At 57.8% G+C, this 14,360-nt stretch overlaps 3 protein-coding genes across 3 annotated transcripts; all 3 read right to left on the reverse strand.

Annotated features, from left to right (window-relative positions):
• Positions 1 to 875: 875 nt before the first annotated feature.
• On the reverse strand, positions 876 to 2,323 carry F5144DRAFT_590036 (uncharacterized protein; the record flags this gene model as incomplete). The annotated part of the gene is made up of 4 exons (XM_066790117.1): positions 876 to 1,140; positions 1,340 to 1,706; positions 1,739 to 1,889; positions 2,303 to 2,323. 4 exons carry the CDS (start codon positions 2,321 to 2,323, stop codon positions 876 to 878), a joined length of 804 nt encoding a protein of 267 aa, XP_066646152.1.
• A 3,694-nt stretch (positions 2,324 to 6,017) lies between these two features.
• On the reverse strand, positions 6,018 to 7,621 carry F5144DRAFT_640542 (uncharacterized protein; the record flags this gene model as incomplete). Its single annotated transcript, XM_066792745.1, has 2 exons — positions 6,739 to 7,621; positions 6,018 to 6,638 (listed from the first exon to the last, which is right to left on the reverse strand). The coding sequence occupies exons 1-2, from the start codon at positions 7,528 to 7,530 to the stop codon at positions 6,018 to 6,020; spliced, it is 1,413 nt and encodes a 470-aa protein (XP_066646153.1). The 5' UTR covers positions 7,531 to 7,621.
• Positions 7,622 to 8,073: 452 nt separating this feature from the next.
• Positions 8,074 to 14,166, reverse strand: F5144DRAFT_618337 (uncharacterized protein). Its single transcript, XM_066791916.1, has 11 exons — positions 13,276 to 14,166; positions 11,886 to 13,211; positions 11,748 to 11,832; positions 10,616 to 10,787; positions 10,412 to 10,545; positions 9,955 to 10,352; positions 9,334 to 9,858; positions 9,096 to 9,271; positions 8,929 to 9,035; positions 8,220 to 8,760; positions 8,074 to 8,184 (listed from the first exon to the last, which is right to left on the reverse strand). The coding sequence occupies exons 1-11, from the start codon at positions 13,708 to 13,710 to the stop codon at positions 8,142 to 8,144; spliced, it is 3,942 nt and encodes a 1,313-aa protein (XP_066646154.1). The 5' UTR covers positions 13,711 to 14,166; the 3' UTR covers positions 8,074 to 8,141.
• Positions 14,167 to 14,360: the final 194 nt, after the last annotated feature.

Consider the following 14,360-nt stretch of genomic DNA (forward strand, 5'->3'; position numbering starts at 1 on the left):
TTGTCCTTGGCGCGCCGAGTACCTGCGCACAGTGCGGGCTCCAGAACGGGCCAGGCTCTCAAATCCGGGGTGCCCCCTTGCCTGGGCCCAGCGGGGAGCAGGGATTGGTGCTGGATCAGCGGATGCCGAGTGTGGGGGTTGAGCTGGGAGATCGAAAGACGACCCGAGCCAAGGCGCGGTTCAAGCTAAACCGAGATGGGAAGTAGGGGAAGCAGGAAACCTGCTTGGTGCTGGGGACGTCGTTTGGAAACAGGATGGTGTTATTCGACCCTATTCACGTAGGGCCTTGTGTGTTTTACGCCCCGGGAAGATATCCAGCCCCAAACCCGCCTCGAAGAACTCGGGAGCCCCAGAATTATTCTAGGCGGACCCCTCGAGTTATGATTGGCAGTACTGATTGTTGTTTGCGCTTACACCAAGGAGCTAATGGCCATTGCATGATCAGCTGCCCTCGGCGCATCGGTCGGTTTTAATTCTGATACACATGTGGCAGGCTCTTTGAACTCCACGTATGTCGCCGGGAGTCGGGACGGCCTGAGGCAATCGCGAGACGGCTCGAGGTAGAAGGACGGCTGGCACCTCCGTGTCCTGTCAAACTCAAAGACGTCGTATGATGCATTTCTCTCCTTGTTCTCGTGGAGCGCGGTTTGCAGAGCGTTGTCGTGGTGATACTCTGGAAGGTCCTGTTTGTCAACCGATGTGCTGCTGTTGCAGCCTCGTGTGAATGTGTGGCCTCAGCACACGGCGGGCTGCTTGACATCTCTGTCATGATGTTGCCCGGCTTCGCCGAGAACTGGGCGTGCTAAAATCCACGGAAGGCCGCCTGGTCGACGAGTGGCCGGCGTTGGTTTATTCCCGGCATCAGCCCCCTTGCATCACCGCCTCGCCCGCCTAACATACATAGAACAAAGTTGTCGATCCGACGCGGCTGAACTGTCGCCTGGCGTCAGTGCCCGATTCCTTCCCCGGTATTCCAGGAGCCGCTGCCATGGGTCCACCGTTCTTGGGACCGGATATAAGGCCGTGTCGAGAGCCTCGGTTGGTGTGCCGTTGCCAGCCCATCGGCTAGTGCAGACCGGAACACCTGATTCGGTCAACGTCCGGTAGTACTGTCTGGCAGGGGGCAACCGATATACTGGTCTGCTGACGGGTTTGGTTCGCCAGGAACAGAAAACGAGGATCGTCAGCAGGACTGCGTTGCAATTGTCAATTCGTGAAGGCCGGTTGATGCTCGAAAATGCCTGCGGCGTCTGGTAGTCGAACAAGTGGCCTGTGAGGTAGTGACAGCATCTTCAGGTCTGGCCCACAACAACGACAACAATGGCCCCTCCCACGCTACCCTCCTATTGACGACAAGATGACGGGAAGGGCGGTAGTCGAGGAGGTGCGGAAAGGACGGCAGTAGCGTGAGGGGCCGCAGGTGCTTGACTGGCCAGCATTGGCGGTACCTCGTGGAGGGGCCAATTGGCGCGAATGAGTCGTCGAAGGGCTCTTTGCCAACGACGAGGTCAAACAATTTCCAGCGAGAACGGCGGCCTCCAATGTCCCTATGTCGCAGCTCACATTTGCTGCGACTGGCTGTTTTGGGCATTGGGGAGCAACAAGGCGCATGGAGGGGCAGTGAGGGGTTGCTGAGGGGCACCTGACACGGTCTTGACACGGTCTCGACATGACCATCGGACCACTCAGCCACATGAAGGCTTCCGCTTGAGTGCAACTGCGTATGTAATTGTCTGACCGACGTTGCTTCCAGTCCTGCTTTCTGATGCAAGGGTGACTTGTTCGCGCCATGTTGCTATTTCCTCGAACTGGTCGTGTCGAGGTGGAGCAGAGATCGGGCTGATATTGGACAAACGTAGCAATGTAGCATTGCTCCGTGAGGGGAAATCCTTCGTGAGGAGGTGAGCAAAGAAGAGCCGAACGAGACATCGCGAGATCCACTTCGATGGTGGAGAGTCGACTCCGTTCGAGGCCCCGATTTGGAAATCCCAGGTTTTTGTGTGGGTGAGGAATTCCCCCCCGCTCTCTCCCCGGTTCGTCTGAAATTAGAGCGCTGGTCAGTGCGCCATCCCGCTCTTCAGCGGTACCTGAAACTGGGATTCCGGGGTTGCGGCTCTCTCCAAGACAGTGTGGCTTCTCATTTCCTTGGACTAAGCTTCTCAGCGCAAAACCTACACCACAAGGTCAACCTAGTACAGGCGTCGATGCTTCTGCTCTCTGCTTCTTGTGAGATGGGCGAACTCAGTTTCGTTTTGTCCCAATGGCCCTTGCAATTTATCTCAATAGTGCGAAGTGGATGTACTGTGGCATCCACTGTGTCCATTGCAGATCCCGGGGATCCTCTTCAAGTCGGCCAGCATGCGGATTGACATCAAAAAGATCGTGTGACTCGGGTGCAACTTCCAGCAATCGGTCAATACTCGAGTCCTATTTTCGGAATCGATGTACCTATCACAGAGTTCCGAGTATGCTGGTAAAGAATGAGTACCTAGAGCACAAGTGCCGCTCATGTTATCGTGGAAGGACCGTGCTTCTCAAAACGGTTGGTTCCTTGAAGTTGTTTCCACTCGGTTCTGGCCAGCGTTGCTGATCGTCCCTTCCCTTTCTTTCGTGTACCGTACCAGGAATGGACCCACATCGGCACACATGACCACATTTCTGACTCGGCCCATTCATTTATTGACCCCCACGTTTTTCAATTTCAGAAGCATTTTGCGCCCACCCACACCCACCCACACCCACCCAGACCCACCCTCAATCAACATCGAGCCTAGCCATCGGCGGTCTTTTCGGTTCTGGAATTTGCGGAAACATGATGGCCCTCTCAGACCGCCGTTCGGAAATGTTTACCAGCAATTACCTCGGCAGCTTCCCCACGGATCGAAACATCTCGTTGCTGAATTCCACCAATTAGATTAACTAGCAATCAAGAAGCCGCATCGACTTCAAGTGACAGTCTGCTGCGAATCACAGACCCTTGGTTGGCTGTTGTCTTTCTTCTTTTGTCTCATCCCCATCTTGTCTACCTGACGTCCCTGTCAATCCCTTTTGAGGGTTTACCCTTCGGCCACTGGCAGGTCAGCCGAGTTCTCATTTGGTTCAATCCGTTCGTTCTTTCAAAAGTCACCGTCGAGTAACAACTGTAGGCAAGCAGAACCCCCCACGTCTGCGACATGTCGATTAGATGGCGAGTCCGGTCCATCTAGGTGCAGTGCAAGTGCCACTGATGTCGGCCCTCATAACCCCCGCCTTGCGATAGCCTCCTCTCGAGATGGAGCTTCTCGTTAGCTAGAGGCCAAGTGACGGCGTGAAACGAAGGGGTGGCCAAGAAACTGCTGTTACACGTCAACGGCGATGACGTGCAGATAACTACCGAAGGTCTGGTTCGATCTCTCCAACCCAGGACCATGGCCCCTGCTGAGGGTTGTTGTTTAGTGGCATGCACATAGCCAGATCGATAGACGCCACAAAGAGCAGACCTTGTTGGAAGACAACTGGGTGGTTATGGCTTACTGATGGGCGGCGCCGAGTCAGACGAAGCCGCATTCGCTTCGCCAGGCGACCCTTCCCCCCATTGGCTCTTGTCCACGCGGGGAACAGCTCCTTGGGCCTGAAAGGTTCACCATGTGGCTGAGGCGAGACGGACGTCCAGTGTGATGGGTGCGGGATGAGGGATGGCATCACCCTCCTGTTCTCCGCAGCAAAACGCAGGCCCACGTGGCTAGCACGGTCAAGAGGGCGTTGAAGTGCGATCCCAATGGCTTGGCCGATGCGAGATCGAACGGAAAGAGTATTTCATGCAGACGGCCCGCTGCTCTCTTCCGATCGTCTACCCCTTCTGGTTGCTCAACTTCGACTCGCCGCGAACCGTTATCCGACAGACCCCCAAGGGGCACGCGACACTCGCAGCGTTGTCGCCCGAGGTTACACTCGAGGGACTTTTTGAGGCCGCCGTCGTCTGAAACCGCCAGAAACACGGCATCTCGTCGAAATCATCAGACAACGATTGGGGAGTTTCTCAAGGCGAAATCTATTTGACCCGTTTTGCGTACTGCCGGTTTACTACCATTCACGGTCTTGTCGGCGGCTCCGTGGTTTCGTGGTTAGGAGAAGTACACGCCCTGCGAGATCCGGTGGCATTTTTCTTGTGATCTCAAGTAGACCTTGCTGGTGAAACTGATACGAACCACTCTTTTTTTTTTTTTTTATCCAGTGCGGATTTTACAACTGGTCAATGCCATATTCCGTTCATATTCGGTTCAGGTGGGAATGGTTGGTGGTTGTTATCAGTCACGCGACACTACTCGGAGTTGGGTTCGACCCGAGACTTGATGTGGACGGAGTTATGTAAGGGTTTGGTAAAAGCTGCGCAGTTCGGGCAAGCCTGGAGTTCCACACACCACCTTGGCCCCTCACCGGCGAGCGCCCACACACACCCAGCAGACACCCAGCGGAGCGGCACCTGCAGGGCGGGAGGCGATCGGATACAAGGCTTACAGTGCGTGATCCCCGTCCTCGACTGTACTGGCACCCATGCACCGCCACGCTGACCCCCAATTCTCACCAAAAGCTAGAAGTCTGGTGGGGGAGGGGACGGGGGGACGGCCATGAAGGATCTTTATCGATCCCAACAAGATAGTTACCGCACCGTTTGCCTGACGCGTCGGTACGACCTAGCTTCTCAACCCCGGCCCGATCAAGAAGGGAGGAAATGCAGCTGCGAAGGGAACCTCCATGCAAGCAAGCTGTCACGGGTCCTGCGAAGCTGACATGGCGACAGGGAAGCTCCACTCTCAGGCAGGACATGACCTGCCAAACAGCAGAAAACAGCCCGATTGCTATGTTAGAGACGGGACTGTACCTCGTACATACAGCAACTCCTTGGATGCGTCGTCAAGAATGGTAAAACGGGGGGCTAAGCGGAAACGGAAACCCCTTTGTCATAGGCGCATGCACCATGAGCGGGGGAGGGGCTTGATTTGGACGCCCCTGGGTGATGATTGGCTCCCAGACTGCTCACCGAAGGGCCGCTAAAAGAAGCTAAACGAGGTTATTGACTGCCACCACACGGTTCCAGGGGGTCCTGAAATCCCACAAACCGGCGGTTTTGGTGAGAAGGTTGAGTGCCGGCGAGCAAGGGGTTGGTTTAACTTGCCCCAGGTTTCCGACACCCGCTCCGGCCACCACCGAGTGCCGTTCGGCAAGCATCCGGAAGCCCCGGCAGCCTGGAGTGGGGGTTTCCCGGACCCGGCAGCGGCTGAGGCTGACCTGCCGGCGCCGAATTACCGAGTGTGCACTTCTGCACTCAAGGGAAGCAAAACGAGAGCAATTGGGCCTTGCGAAGTTGCGGATCGCTCCGATGCGCGAGATGCCTCGTTTTCATCGCCTTGGGGAAGATGACGAACCATTGGTCAATTCCATGATCAACGCGACGGCGACCCCCACGGCCGCTCAGGGGCAGTCGACGTCATGGCGTCTCGTGGACAAGGACAAGGCCGTAATCGGACCAAAAATACTTGAACTGGGGCGGTTCTGCTATGCCGCAGGGGTTGCCACTATAATCTGTCAATTGGCTCTCGCTTCGGATAGGAGGAGAGGCAAGAGGCTATTCACAGCTGGGTACATCCAGTCGACCGGTGAGACCCCCATTCCCCCTTTTCGCGTCCCGCCGTGTCCCCAATCCCACGCTCCTTGCCGTGCCCCGTTAAAACCTAGGTTAGGCAGGCAGGGGCGTCTGCGGGCGGTGAACACGGCGTTGGATTCGCGGCTGCTCGCTGCGAACCGCGTGGGCGCACGGCGAAGTACACAGTAAGCTGCAGGTCCCAATCCCAAGCTCCGCTTACCATTGCATGCCGAGGAACAGGGTCGGCGAACGCCTGCCGCTGCGAGGTGACTGTGATGGTGATTGCGGTTGGCTACGGTGGGAAATGCCGATATGTGACGGGGCAATGCGGCCTCGCAAATGTGACCTGTTTGACTCGTGCTGTGACCTCTCCTCTCGGCATCGTCGATGAAGTCTAAGCCGCCATTACCGCCCACAGCGCCCCAGAAGAGGCCAGCAACAATGTGGAGCAAACCGAAAACACCTTCCCGTAGGAGTCTCCGTCCCCGGTAACGAGCAAGGAGACCACGACAAAGATGTTGAGAGGTATCCTCAGGATGCCGTAAACCTGCGCGCGGACCCCGTCCTCTACAAGTTGTCCCTTCAAGTACCCCATACACGACCAGTACATCCCCACGGCCGCCTCGAACAGGCAGAACACCCAGAAGGCGGACTGCTCGGACTTGGGGGTCGCCGACAGAAAGAAGCAGGCTGCCGAGGCCCCCAGAATGGCCACGAGCAGACTCGTATGCCGCATCAACTGCCGTTGCGTAATGGCATTGAAGGCTAGTGACGATGCCAGAGTTGCAGCCATGAAGCTCGCAAAGATGAGTCCGTACGGGAGGTCACCCGGCGAGGACTGAACCGACCTCAGAACGGGGGCCCAGAAGAAGACGAAGAGGTACATGGACCCTTCGAAGATGGTTGAAGCGGCGCCGAGTGCGAGAACCTGTGGGTTAGACAGCACCGACCATACTCTGCTCTTCAATTCCCCCTTTTCGTTCTTCGCCTCGACTGCCTCACCATAGTTCTCGTCCTACTCTCGTCAGCCTCCACTCATCATCGTCATCACTAGCGTTGTACCTCCCACAGTGTAAGGGGGGGTCAAAACAAACAAAACAAACAAAACAACTCACCCAAAACCACCCAATAACCCCCGCCGCCACCACCAACACCCCAACCGCCAGTGCAAAGGGCGCCTTCCTCGACCCAGTCCTCATCACCAACCACTCACTCCCCGCCCCCGACACGATCGCCGCGACACTATTCAACCCGCTCATCGCTCCCATCACCCACCCCAACTCCGCCTCCGCCTCTACCTCACCCTCCCCCTCCTCCGCTCCCCCCCCCCTCCTCCTCCTCCCCTTCTTCAAATCCCCCACCACCCAACTCTCAAACCCCACAAACAACAACCCCGTGCCCACCCCTCCCAACACCCTCCCCACCACCAACCCCCCCAAACCCACCCCGAAACCCACCCCCTCCTCCCCTATCCCAACGCACGCCAACCCACAACTCACAGCATACACCCCACAAAAGGCAAGACACGCCTTCTTGCGGCCGCGCGCGTCGGCCCACGCGCCCACGGCGTGGCCGGATACGGCGGCGGCGAGGTAGCCGGCGGTGAAGAGCAGAGAGATGGTGTGCGGGGGGAGGTGGTGGGTGGTGGTGTAGAGGGGGTGCAGGTGGGGGCCTTGCAGCCAGTCGGAGGTGGTGGCGAGGGTGTAGGCGAGGAGGAAGGGGATGGGGGATTTGGGGCTGGGGTTGGGTTTTTTGGTTTGTTTTGGTTGAGGGGTGGTGGTGGTGGGTTTGTCTTTGGGGGTTGTGGTGGTGATTGGAGGAGGGGGTTGGCGTTTGAGTTGCTGGAGGATGAAGAGGGCTAGGCAGAGGGTGAGGAGGATGGTGAGGTTGAGAGTGTAGATTTCCATGGTTGGTCTTTTGGCCCTGGTTCTTCCGGGTGGGTTCCAGGTATATGCGTGATAGGTTGGGGGTGGTGGATGTTGTTGTTTGTCTATTTGTTTGTTGGCGAAGTGCTAGCCTGAGTCAGGGGCTAGAGAAGATAAAGTAAAGAAACGTCTAGAAAGAAGAGGACTCAAGATATGAGACTTGATTCAAACCACGTTTGAGAAAAAAACATGCAGTAATGTTTTGTGTTGTGAACAAACAAGTGGCCTCAGCGACGGATCAATTACCCGGCTTGGAAACGGCAAAATCTCAGCCAAGCGCCGTGACGTTTCAAGTTTGGAGTCGAGCTTGCAACTCCACAGGCCGTGCTTCGACTCTATTTCATCAATCATGGGGAAACAGACAACAAGATAGAGATTAGTCCGTCAAGTTGGACGATACTGGTTCAGGTGTTGAAAGGGGAAAAGGAAGAGGTGGAACGAGGCTCTAATGTCAGGGGCTCAACCCATGTGGAGTCGACATCAATGATACTCAACTCGTTTGATCCCAACAACAAACTCTCGGATCTCTAACATATAAAATAGCATAATCTGCTGGTCTAAGGTTTGCTATTGCGTTAATAACATATTAGACGCTAGGATGCCATTCCCACCCGCTTGTTCCCCATATGATTCGTCCTGTTTCCTCATAACGCTCACCCATCTTGTCACACTGATGGAGATGCCCCTTATCCCTATTCCATGGCGTTGATTTGGCCGAATTGTCAAGCTTAACTCGTGACGTTAAATCATCCCAGGCCCTCGAAAGCGTCCCCGCCATCGGGCCCGGCCTGGCTCCGGAGCCGGCTGTTGCCTCCGAGTCTGATCTTGCGTGTGAGCTGATATCCGTTCCCGAGTCGAGAACTGCACCCGAGCCGTATTTTGTGCTTGTGATGAGCTTTGCGTCTGCAATAAGCTTTCGTCCCGTGAAGGCCCGCCCACCGTTACCGGAGGCACCGGCGGCACCGGCGGCACCAACGGTATTGGCGGCATTGGCGTCAAGGGCCAACCCCGCCCCCGAGCTGAAGAATACCTTGGGGCCGGAACCTCCGTCTGGGACGAGCTCGGTGCCTGATACGAGCTCTGCGCCTGAGATGTGCTTTGCGCCTGGACGAAACTTGGCCCCCGAGCCGAACTCCGCCTTTGGACCGGAATCTGCGGCTGCGGCTGGGACGAGCTCGGCTTCCGGGACGAGCTTTGCGCCTGCGACGAGCTCTCGCCCCGGGAAGGTCCGCGTACCACCACCGGCAGCACCGGCGGTATTGGCGTTAAGGCCACACCCCGCCCCCGAGTCGAACCATACCTCGGGGCCGGAACCTGCGGATAGGACGAGCTCCGTGCCCGGAACGCGCTCTGGGCTTGAGATGAGCTTTGCGCCTGGACGAAACTCGGCCCTCGAGCCGAACTCTGCCTCGGGACCGGAACCTGCGGTTGGGACGAGCTCCGTGCCCGGGACGAGCGCTGCCCATGAGAAGAGCTTTGCACCTGAGCTAAACTCTGCCCCCGAGCCGGATTCCGCCTCGGGATCGGTGGCCGCATCTGGGACTCACTTTGCGTCTGACCCGAACTCTGCCCCCGGGTTGAACTCTGCTCCCGATCCGAACCCTTCCCCGGCGCCGAAGAAACCTTCGGCTCTGGCAGGGACTTGCTCTGCCCCCTCCCCTCCCCCTCCCCCCTCCCCTCCCCCCGCCTCCGCACCAGCCCACTCGCCCACGCCCTCCCCGAACTCCACCCCCCCGCCTCACGCTGCGCCCTCACCCTCGCCAAGTTCAGCCCGCCACAAAACACGCCCGGCGACTCGGGCCGAATATTCGCGATGCGAAACGCATGCTCCATCATGACCACCAGGCCACAGGCGGCCTCGGCCTCGACCCAGGGAGGCGGATGCAGGGGCTCGATGCCCGGGGGTAGGGGGTTGCGGACGCAGCGGACGAAGGTGTCGAGCTGGTACATGGGCGCGGTCCAGTCGGCTTTGGGTTCGGGCACGGGTGGGAGCTGTTTGGGGTTGCGGCGGGGCTCGTAGGCTTTGTGGGTTTGGGTGGTGAGGGTGCGCTCGAGGGTGCGGCCGGTGCGGGCGTGCTTGTGTTCGCGGTCGGTGCGTACGCGGATGACGTGGTGGGATGGGCCGCCCCGCGAGTAGCGCAGCGTTACGGTGCGCTCCTCGGTTACCCGCTGCCCGGGGGGCGGGTTGGGGTGGTCGGCGCGGTGTAGGGCGTCGATGGTGATGCCGGCGGCCATGGAGGCGTGGGGATAGCCCCCGCGCATCGACATCCGGGCTCTGCCTCTCATCTCGCCGATCGCGCCGCGCGGGAACTTCCAGGTGACGTCGTAGTGTGTGTATCCGTCCTAGGGCTTGCCCACGTTGCTGATCTCGCTGCGCAGGCATGCAATGGGGGTGCGGTCGAATACGTCGCGCAGCAGCGACATGGCGTGCATCACGCCCAAGCCACAGCCGCCCGCATGCTCGTACCGGAACCGGGCCTCCTTGTCCTCTGTGACTGTCGTTGGTAGCAGGATGTTGACGGTGACTTTCACGAGCTTGGGCCGGTCAAGCTTGCTCTCAAACTCTTGCCAGCTGGGGTGGAAGAGGTAAGGGGAGGCCTTGAGGAGGATGGGGGGCGCCAGAAAGGTGCTATAGAGCTCCTTATAGTCGCAATAGAGGAGGAACATGTCTCGGAAGTTTCCAGTGCCGGGTGAGTCGAGCAGGACGTGTCTACCACTTGCGAGAGCCTTGTAGGCCCACTCGTAGCGCAAGTCGAGTGGGAGACAGATGAGGACTGCGTTGATCTTCTGGTCTTGGAGGATGCCTGTATGTGTTAGTTGATGGTTGGTCGAGGCTGGTGTCTCAGGAATCGCAACTCCCTACTGTCGTAGCTGGTATACGCTATGGGGATGTCGTTTCTGCTGCGGAACTTTTCGGCGGCTGGCGGGTAGGTGCAAGCAATCGCGCGAACGATGACATCCGAGCGTCGCTCCGCTGGTTTGATCAAGAGCGTGTATCTGCAACGGTACATACAACCACAAGTCAGCCCGGCGTTTCGGCCGTCAACAAGAGTAGAATAACGCTTACGCAGCCCGTTCCGCGCCCATGATGCCGAACGTCAACAGGGGTTTTGCGTCTTTCTCGGCTGGTTCCGGCAGCTTGATCCAGAACCGGTACATGCGGCGAGTAGAAGCGAAGCGCCTTCTTCCTAACCGCGAATTGGAGTTGGACACCATGGGCGGTATCTTGGGCGTGGGCGCTTGGTAGTTGTTTGATACCGCAAGAAAACAAGAAAATAGGGCTAGGTTCTGATGGGTCGGATATGGCTGCTGGAGGGGGCGGGGGGTTCGCTGGTAGAAAGGATATGGTGGAAAGGATGGGGGCGGCGGACGACGGGATACCCGCCCGTGATATTTGTTGCTAGCCCACGAGAGTGCATGTGAACTCGAGGCAGGCACCTCGGCAGTAACGACTGCCCGCGGTAGCGTTGACATCACAGCCCAGGAGCCACCGAACGCAGCCTTCACAAACCAGGATGGGTAACGTTCCTCATAATCCTAACATACACTATACACATGTAAAAAGCGTAATATAGTCGGCGGCACCGTGTCGAGCCCACCTACCCACGCGTTGCTCATCCTCCAACACAATACACCCGACAAGTCTGTACCCATTGAACCGATAATAGGCCCCTCAAAAGACCGCCGCCTGACCGCAGTGCATCAGCCCATGCTTGTTTTAGCCCTTAAGAGCCGTCTACCCTTTCATGCCCGACCGACCAGGAATCGTCCCTCCTTTCCTGTCCTGACCGCCACAATGGCAATCAGTCGAAACAAAACAGAAAGAATAACAGATCGACAGCACCCCAAAAAGCAGAGAACGCCGTCCCCAACCTGCGCCGACACCAGTAACTGCCCCCCCCCCCCCTGAAAATGCGTCGAAATATGTACTCGCTGACTCAAAATCGACTCCATTTCCTCATGCTAGATGCTAGATGTTGGGTCCAATGCGGCGTCGCGAGGCGTGGTATGAAGCTGGTTGTAACATGGTTGATTACAAGGTAGCCCGGACAAGAAGGAAGTGCAAGACAGTGCAGGCCGTGAGCAAAGAAGTAGCGTGCCGAGCAAGCGGTCGATGGGCGATTCACAAGAATGGCTATTGATAAGAGGTGTCGGATGGATGCGACGTGTTACAGCGGATGTTTAATATCGGGGCCTACGAGCGAGTTGAGAGAGGAGGTTGTCTAGGTCCACCCAATTGTTGTCGTCTTCGGCGAACTTGCGGTGTTTGCGAGAGAGAATGTGCTATGACGAGTTAGCCAAATCTGGCGGGTAAACAAAGAGGACACGGCATTCACCTCTTCAAAATCAGCAAACTTGTCCTGACAATTCTCGCAGTAGCCGGGCTTGAGATCACGCTTCCTCGCCTGGGGCACCGGGACGCTGGCCGTGCGGCGCAGCTTCTCTCTCTGTCTTGACGTCCCCTCCTCGTGGACCGGGTCAAGTTTTCGCTGTATTGTTTGGCTGAAGCTGGTTGAGCGGACAAACGTATGGTTATCATGGCTCAACTCGGCCATCCGGCGGGAGCTTGGATCCTGTGATATGACAACCTTTCGCTGAAGGCCGTGGATCTCCTTGCTCGTTCCGGCCTTCGCTCCCAGCACGCCACCCGTAGTGGACGATATCATTTGCGACCGAATCGCCGACGTGACGTTGGATGGCTGCAGGCCCGATGCCACGGGCTCACCGGCCAGGAAACGGCCGGCCTTGGCATGGCTGATAAACGCGTTTTGGGAACGGAACTCTAGCGATGGCGGATTCGCGATTTTGGACCTGTCGAACGACTCGGTCAATCGAGTACCCGCAGTGCCTCTGTTGTGCCCATCTTCCATCTCGGCCAACGTGCGTTTGCCTGCCGTGTTCTTCAATAGAATCTCGGACGCTTTAAGCTTCGGTACCGCCGGCTCATCGGCGGCCTTGGCAGCCCGCGTTCTGGTTCGAACCTCCTTTTCAGGGTGATCGTGACTCTCGTCAAGGACAAACGGACATCGACCTTGCGATGTGACGCGGAATTGCGGCCACTCTTGGTCCTTGGGATCGACAGCTTTCCGGTATTCCTTGATCATGATAGGCTTGGTCTTTTCCTCGAGGTCGTACACGTAGATGTAAGGACCCGTGAACTTCACCAAGTCATTGCTCGACACGGTGAGATCGCGATCTGTGGGGCCATGCTCGCGTTCGTGCTCTAGAAGCCGAGCCAAGTTGCGTTCGCCGTCAACTGCCTTGCTGGTGCTCTGCGTTGTGGAAAGGCCCCGTGCATTAATGTACCGGTCCGGGTACAACGCAAGTTCCAGAATCTTGGCCAGCTTCTCCAGCGACCATATCTTCTTGCCCATGTCGCGAGCCCGGTCCAGGACATCGGTGCTACGCGTCTTAGGCCGTCTGAGGGGATCATCCTGATTCAGGACCGAAGGTTTTCGGCTTGCAGGCGCCGTGTCATATACCAACTTCCTCCTCGTCGGATCTGCGGGTCGGTTGAGAAGCGAAGGGTCAATCGTCTTGGGCTGCTCGTTGTCGCCGTGGGGATCCGTCTCTCCTTCGTGTTCGCCCTTGGGTTTCTCTGGCGGGATGGGCCGGTTCGTGACGACGTGGGTGATATTGATGGAGAAAAACTTCTCCTCGTGCTACCACATATGGATGGTCAGTTTGGCAGATCAAGATAGATACAGCACGATCCGGAAGACTTACAGCACCCAAGCGGGCAATTTTTTTCGCGAGCTTGGACCGATTCTCGTCTTCGGGGATGCCCTCGAAATAGAAAACCATTTTTGGGAGCCGGCTGCGGATTTGGTTGTGCCAGGTCCGCAGGTTCGCCAACTCCTGCTCAGTCGCAGGAATCAGAGCAGCAACGGACGCCCTCTGTGTCGTGGCAGTGCTCGCCGTTGTCCGCGTCGCCGCCGCCGCTCGGTGGACGATGGTTCGGGTCTTGGGTCGTGACGGCGAGGCCACCCCACGCTCGATCATCTGGCGTTTCGCCGGCGGAGGCTGGCCATAAGGCTCCTCCCGCACCGTGTCCGCATGCAAGCGACTCTTTTTGAGGCCATTGACGCCCGCAAGGGCTCGCATTGGCGAATTGGCCACATTAGGGTTACTGGCGGAGAGGGGGATCCTCTTGGTCGACATGGCCGAGAGATGGGGTGAAGCTGGAAGATAGAAATACTGCCGTCATACAAATAACCTGTCAAGCATGCCACACCCAAGCTTGATTTTGGCGGACAGCAGTCGAGGTGCGGCTGGCTTGGGTGGCCTGGCGGACGGGCACGAACCGGAGGAGAGAGGGGAGGGGTTGGGATGGGAGGGTGCTGGGATGGGGCACCTGGCAACAGCGACCAAGCACACGCGAGCTGGCGTGGGCGTGCACCAAAAACGCGTCCCTTGCAACAACGACAGCTCCTGCGCGTAGCGCACCGAGAAAACGGTTGGAGAAGTCGGTGCAGCAAGCAGGAATGGACAATTGGTCACGACATGCGACTGGCAAGTCCGTGATCCATACAAGAATGTGTCCGAGAGGCGTCTTTTGTCGATGAGTGGTGCTCCTGGATCCAGTCCCCAAAAGTCAGTTCCAGGTCAGTTCCAGGTCAGTTTTGACGGAAAGACCTTTTTGGCGCGGGAGCTCGGGCTCCTCCCGCGAGCTAAGCCTGCTTCGAGCAGCACAACAAACTTTGGCCCCACAGGCGCGGCTGCCCGCAAGGGTGTCCTGTCGCTCACAGCAACGTCCCCAATTGGGTGCCCTGCCACTCGCTGGCACTGGCACGAGCTGACAAGGGACGGAG

Source organism: Chaetomium tenue (genome assembly GCF_020726465.1).
Source record: "Chaetomium tenue strain MPI-SDFR-AT-0079 chromosome Unknown F5144scaffold_2, whole genome shotgun sequence".
NCBI lineage: Eukaryota > Fungi > Ascomycota > Sordariomycetes > Sordariales > Chaetomiaceae > Chaetomium > Chaetomium tenue.

Bases quoted from the DNA above. Each gene is read 5' to 3' on its own strand.
- F5144DRAFT_618337 (XM_066791916.1), bottom strand. From the start codon at position 13,710: ATGTCGACCAAGAGGATCCCCCTCTCCGCCAGTAACCCTAATGTGGCC. The intron at 13,212-13,275 runs GTAAGTCTTCCG...CATATGTGGTAG, and splicing joins AAATTGCCCGCTTGGGTGCT to CACGAGGAGAAGTTTTTCTC. The intron at 8,185-8,219 runs GTGTGACAAGAT...ATGAGGAAACAG, and splicing joins GATAAGGGGCATCTCCATCA to GACGAATCATATGGGGAACA.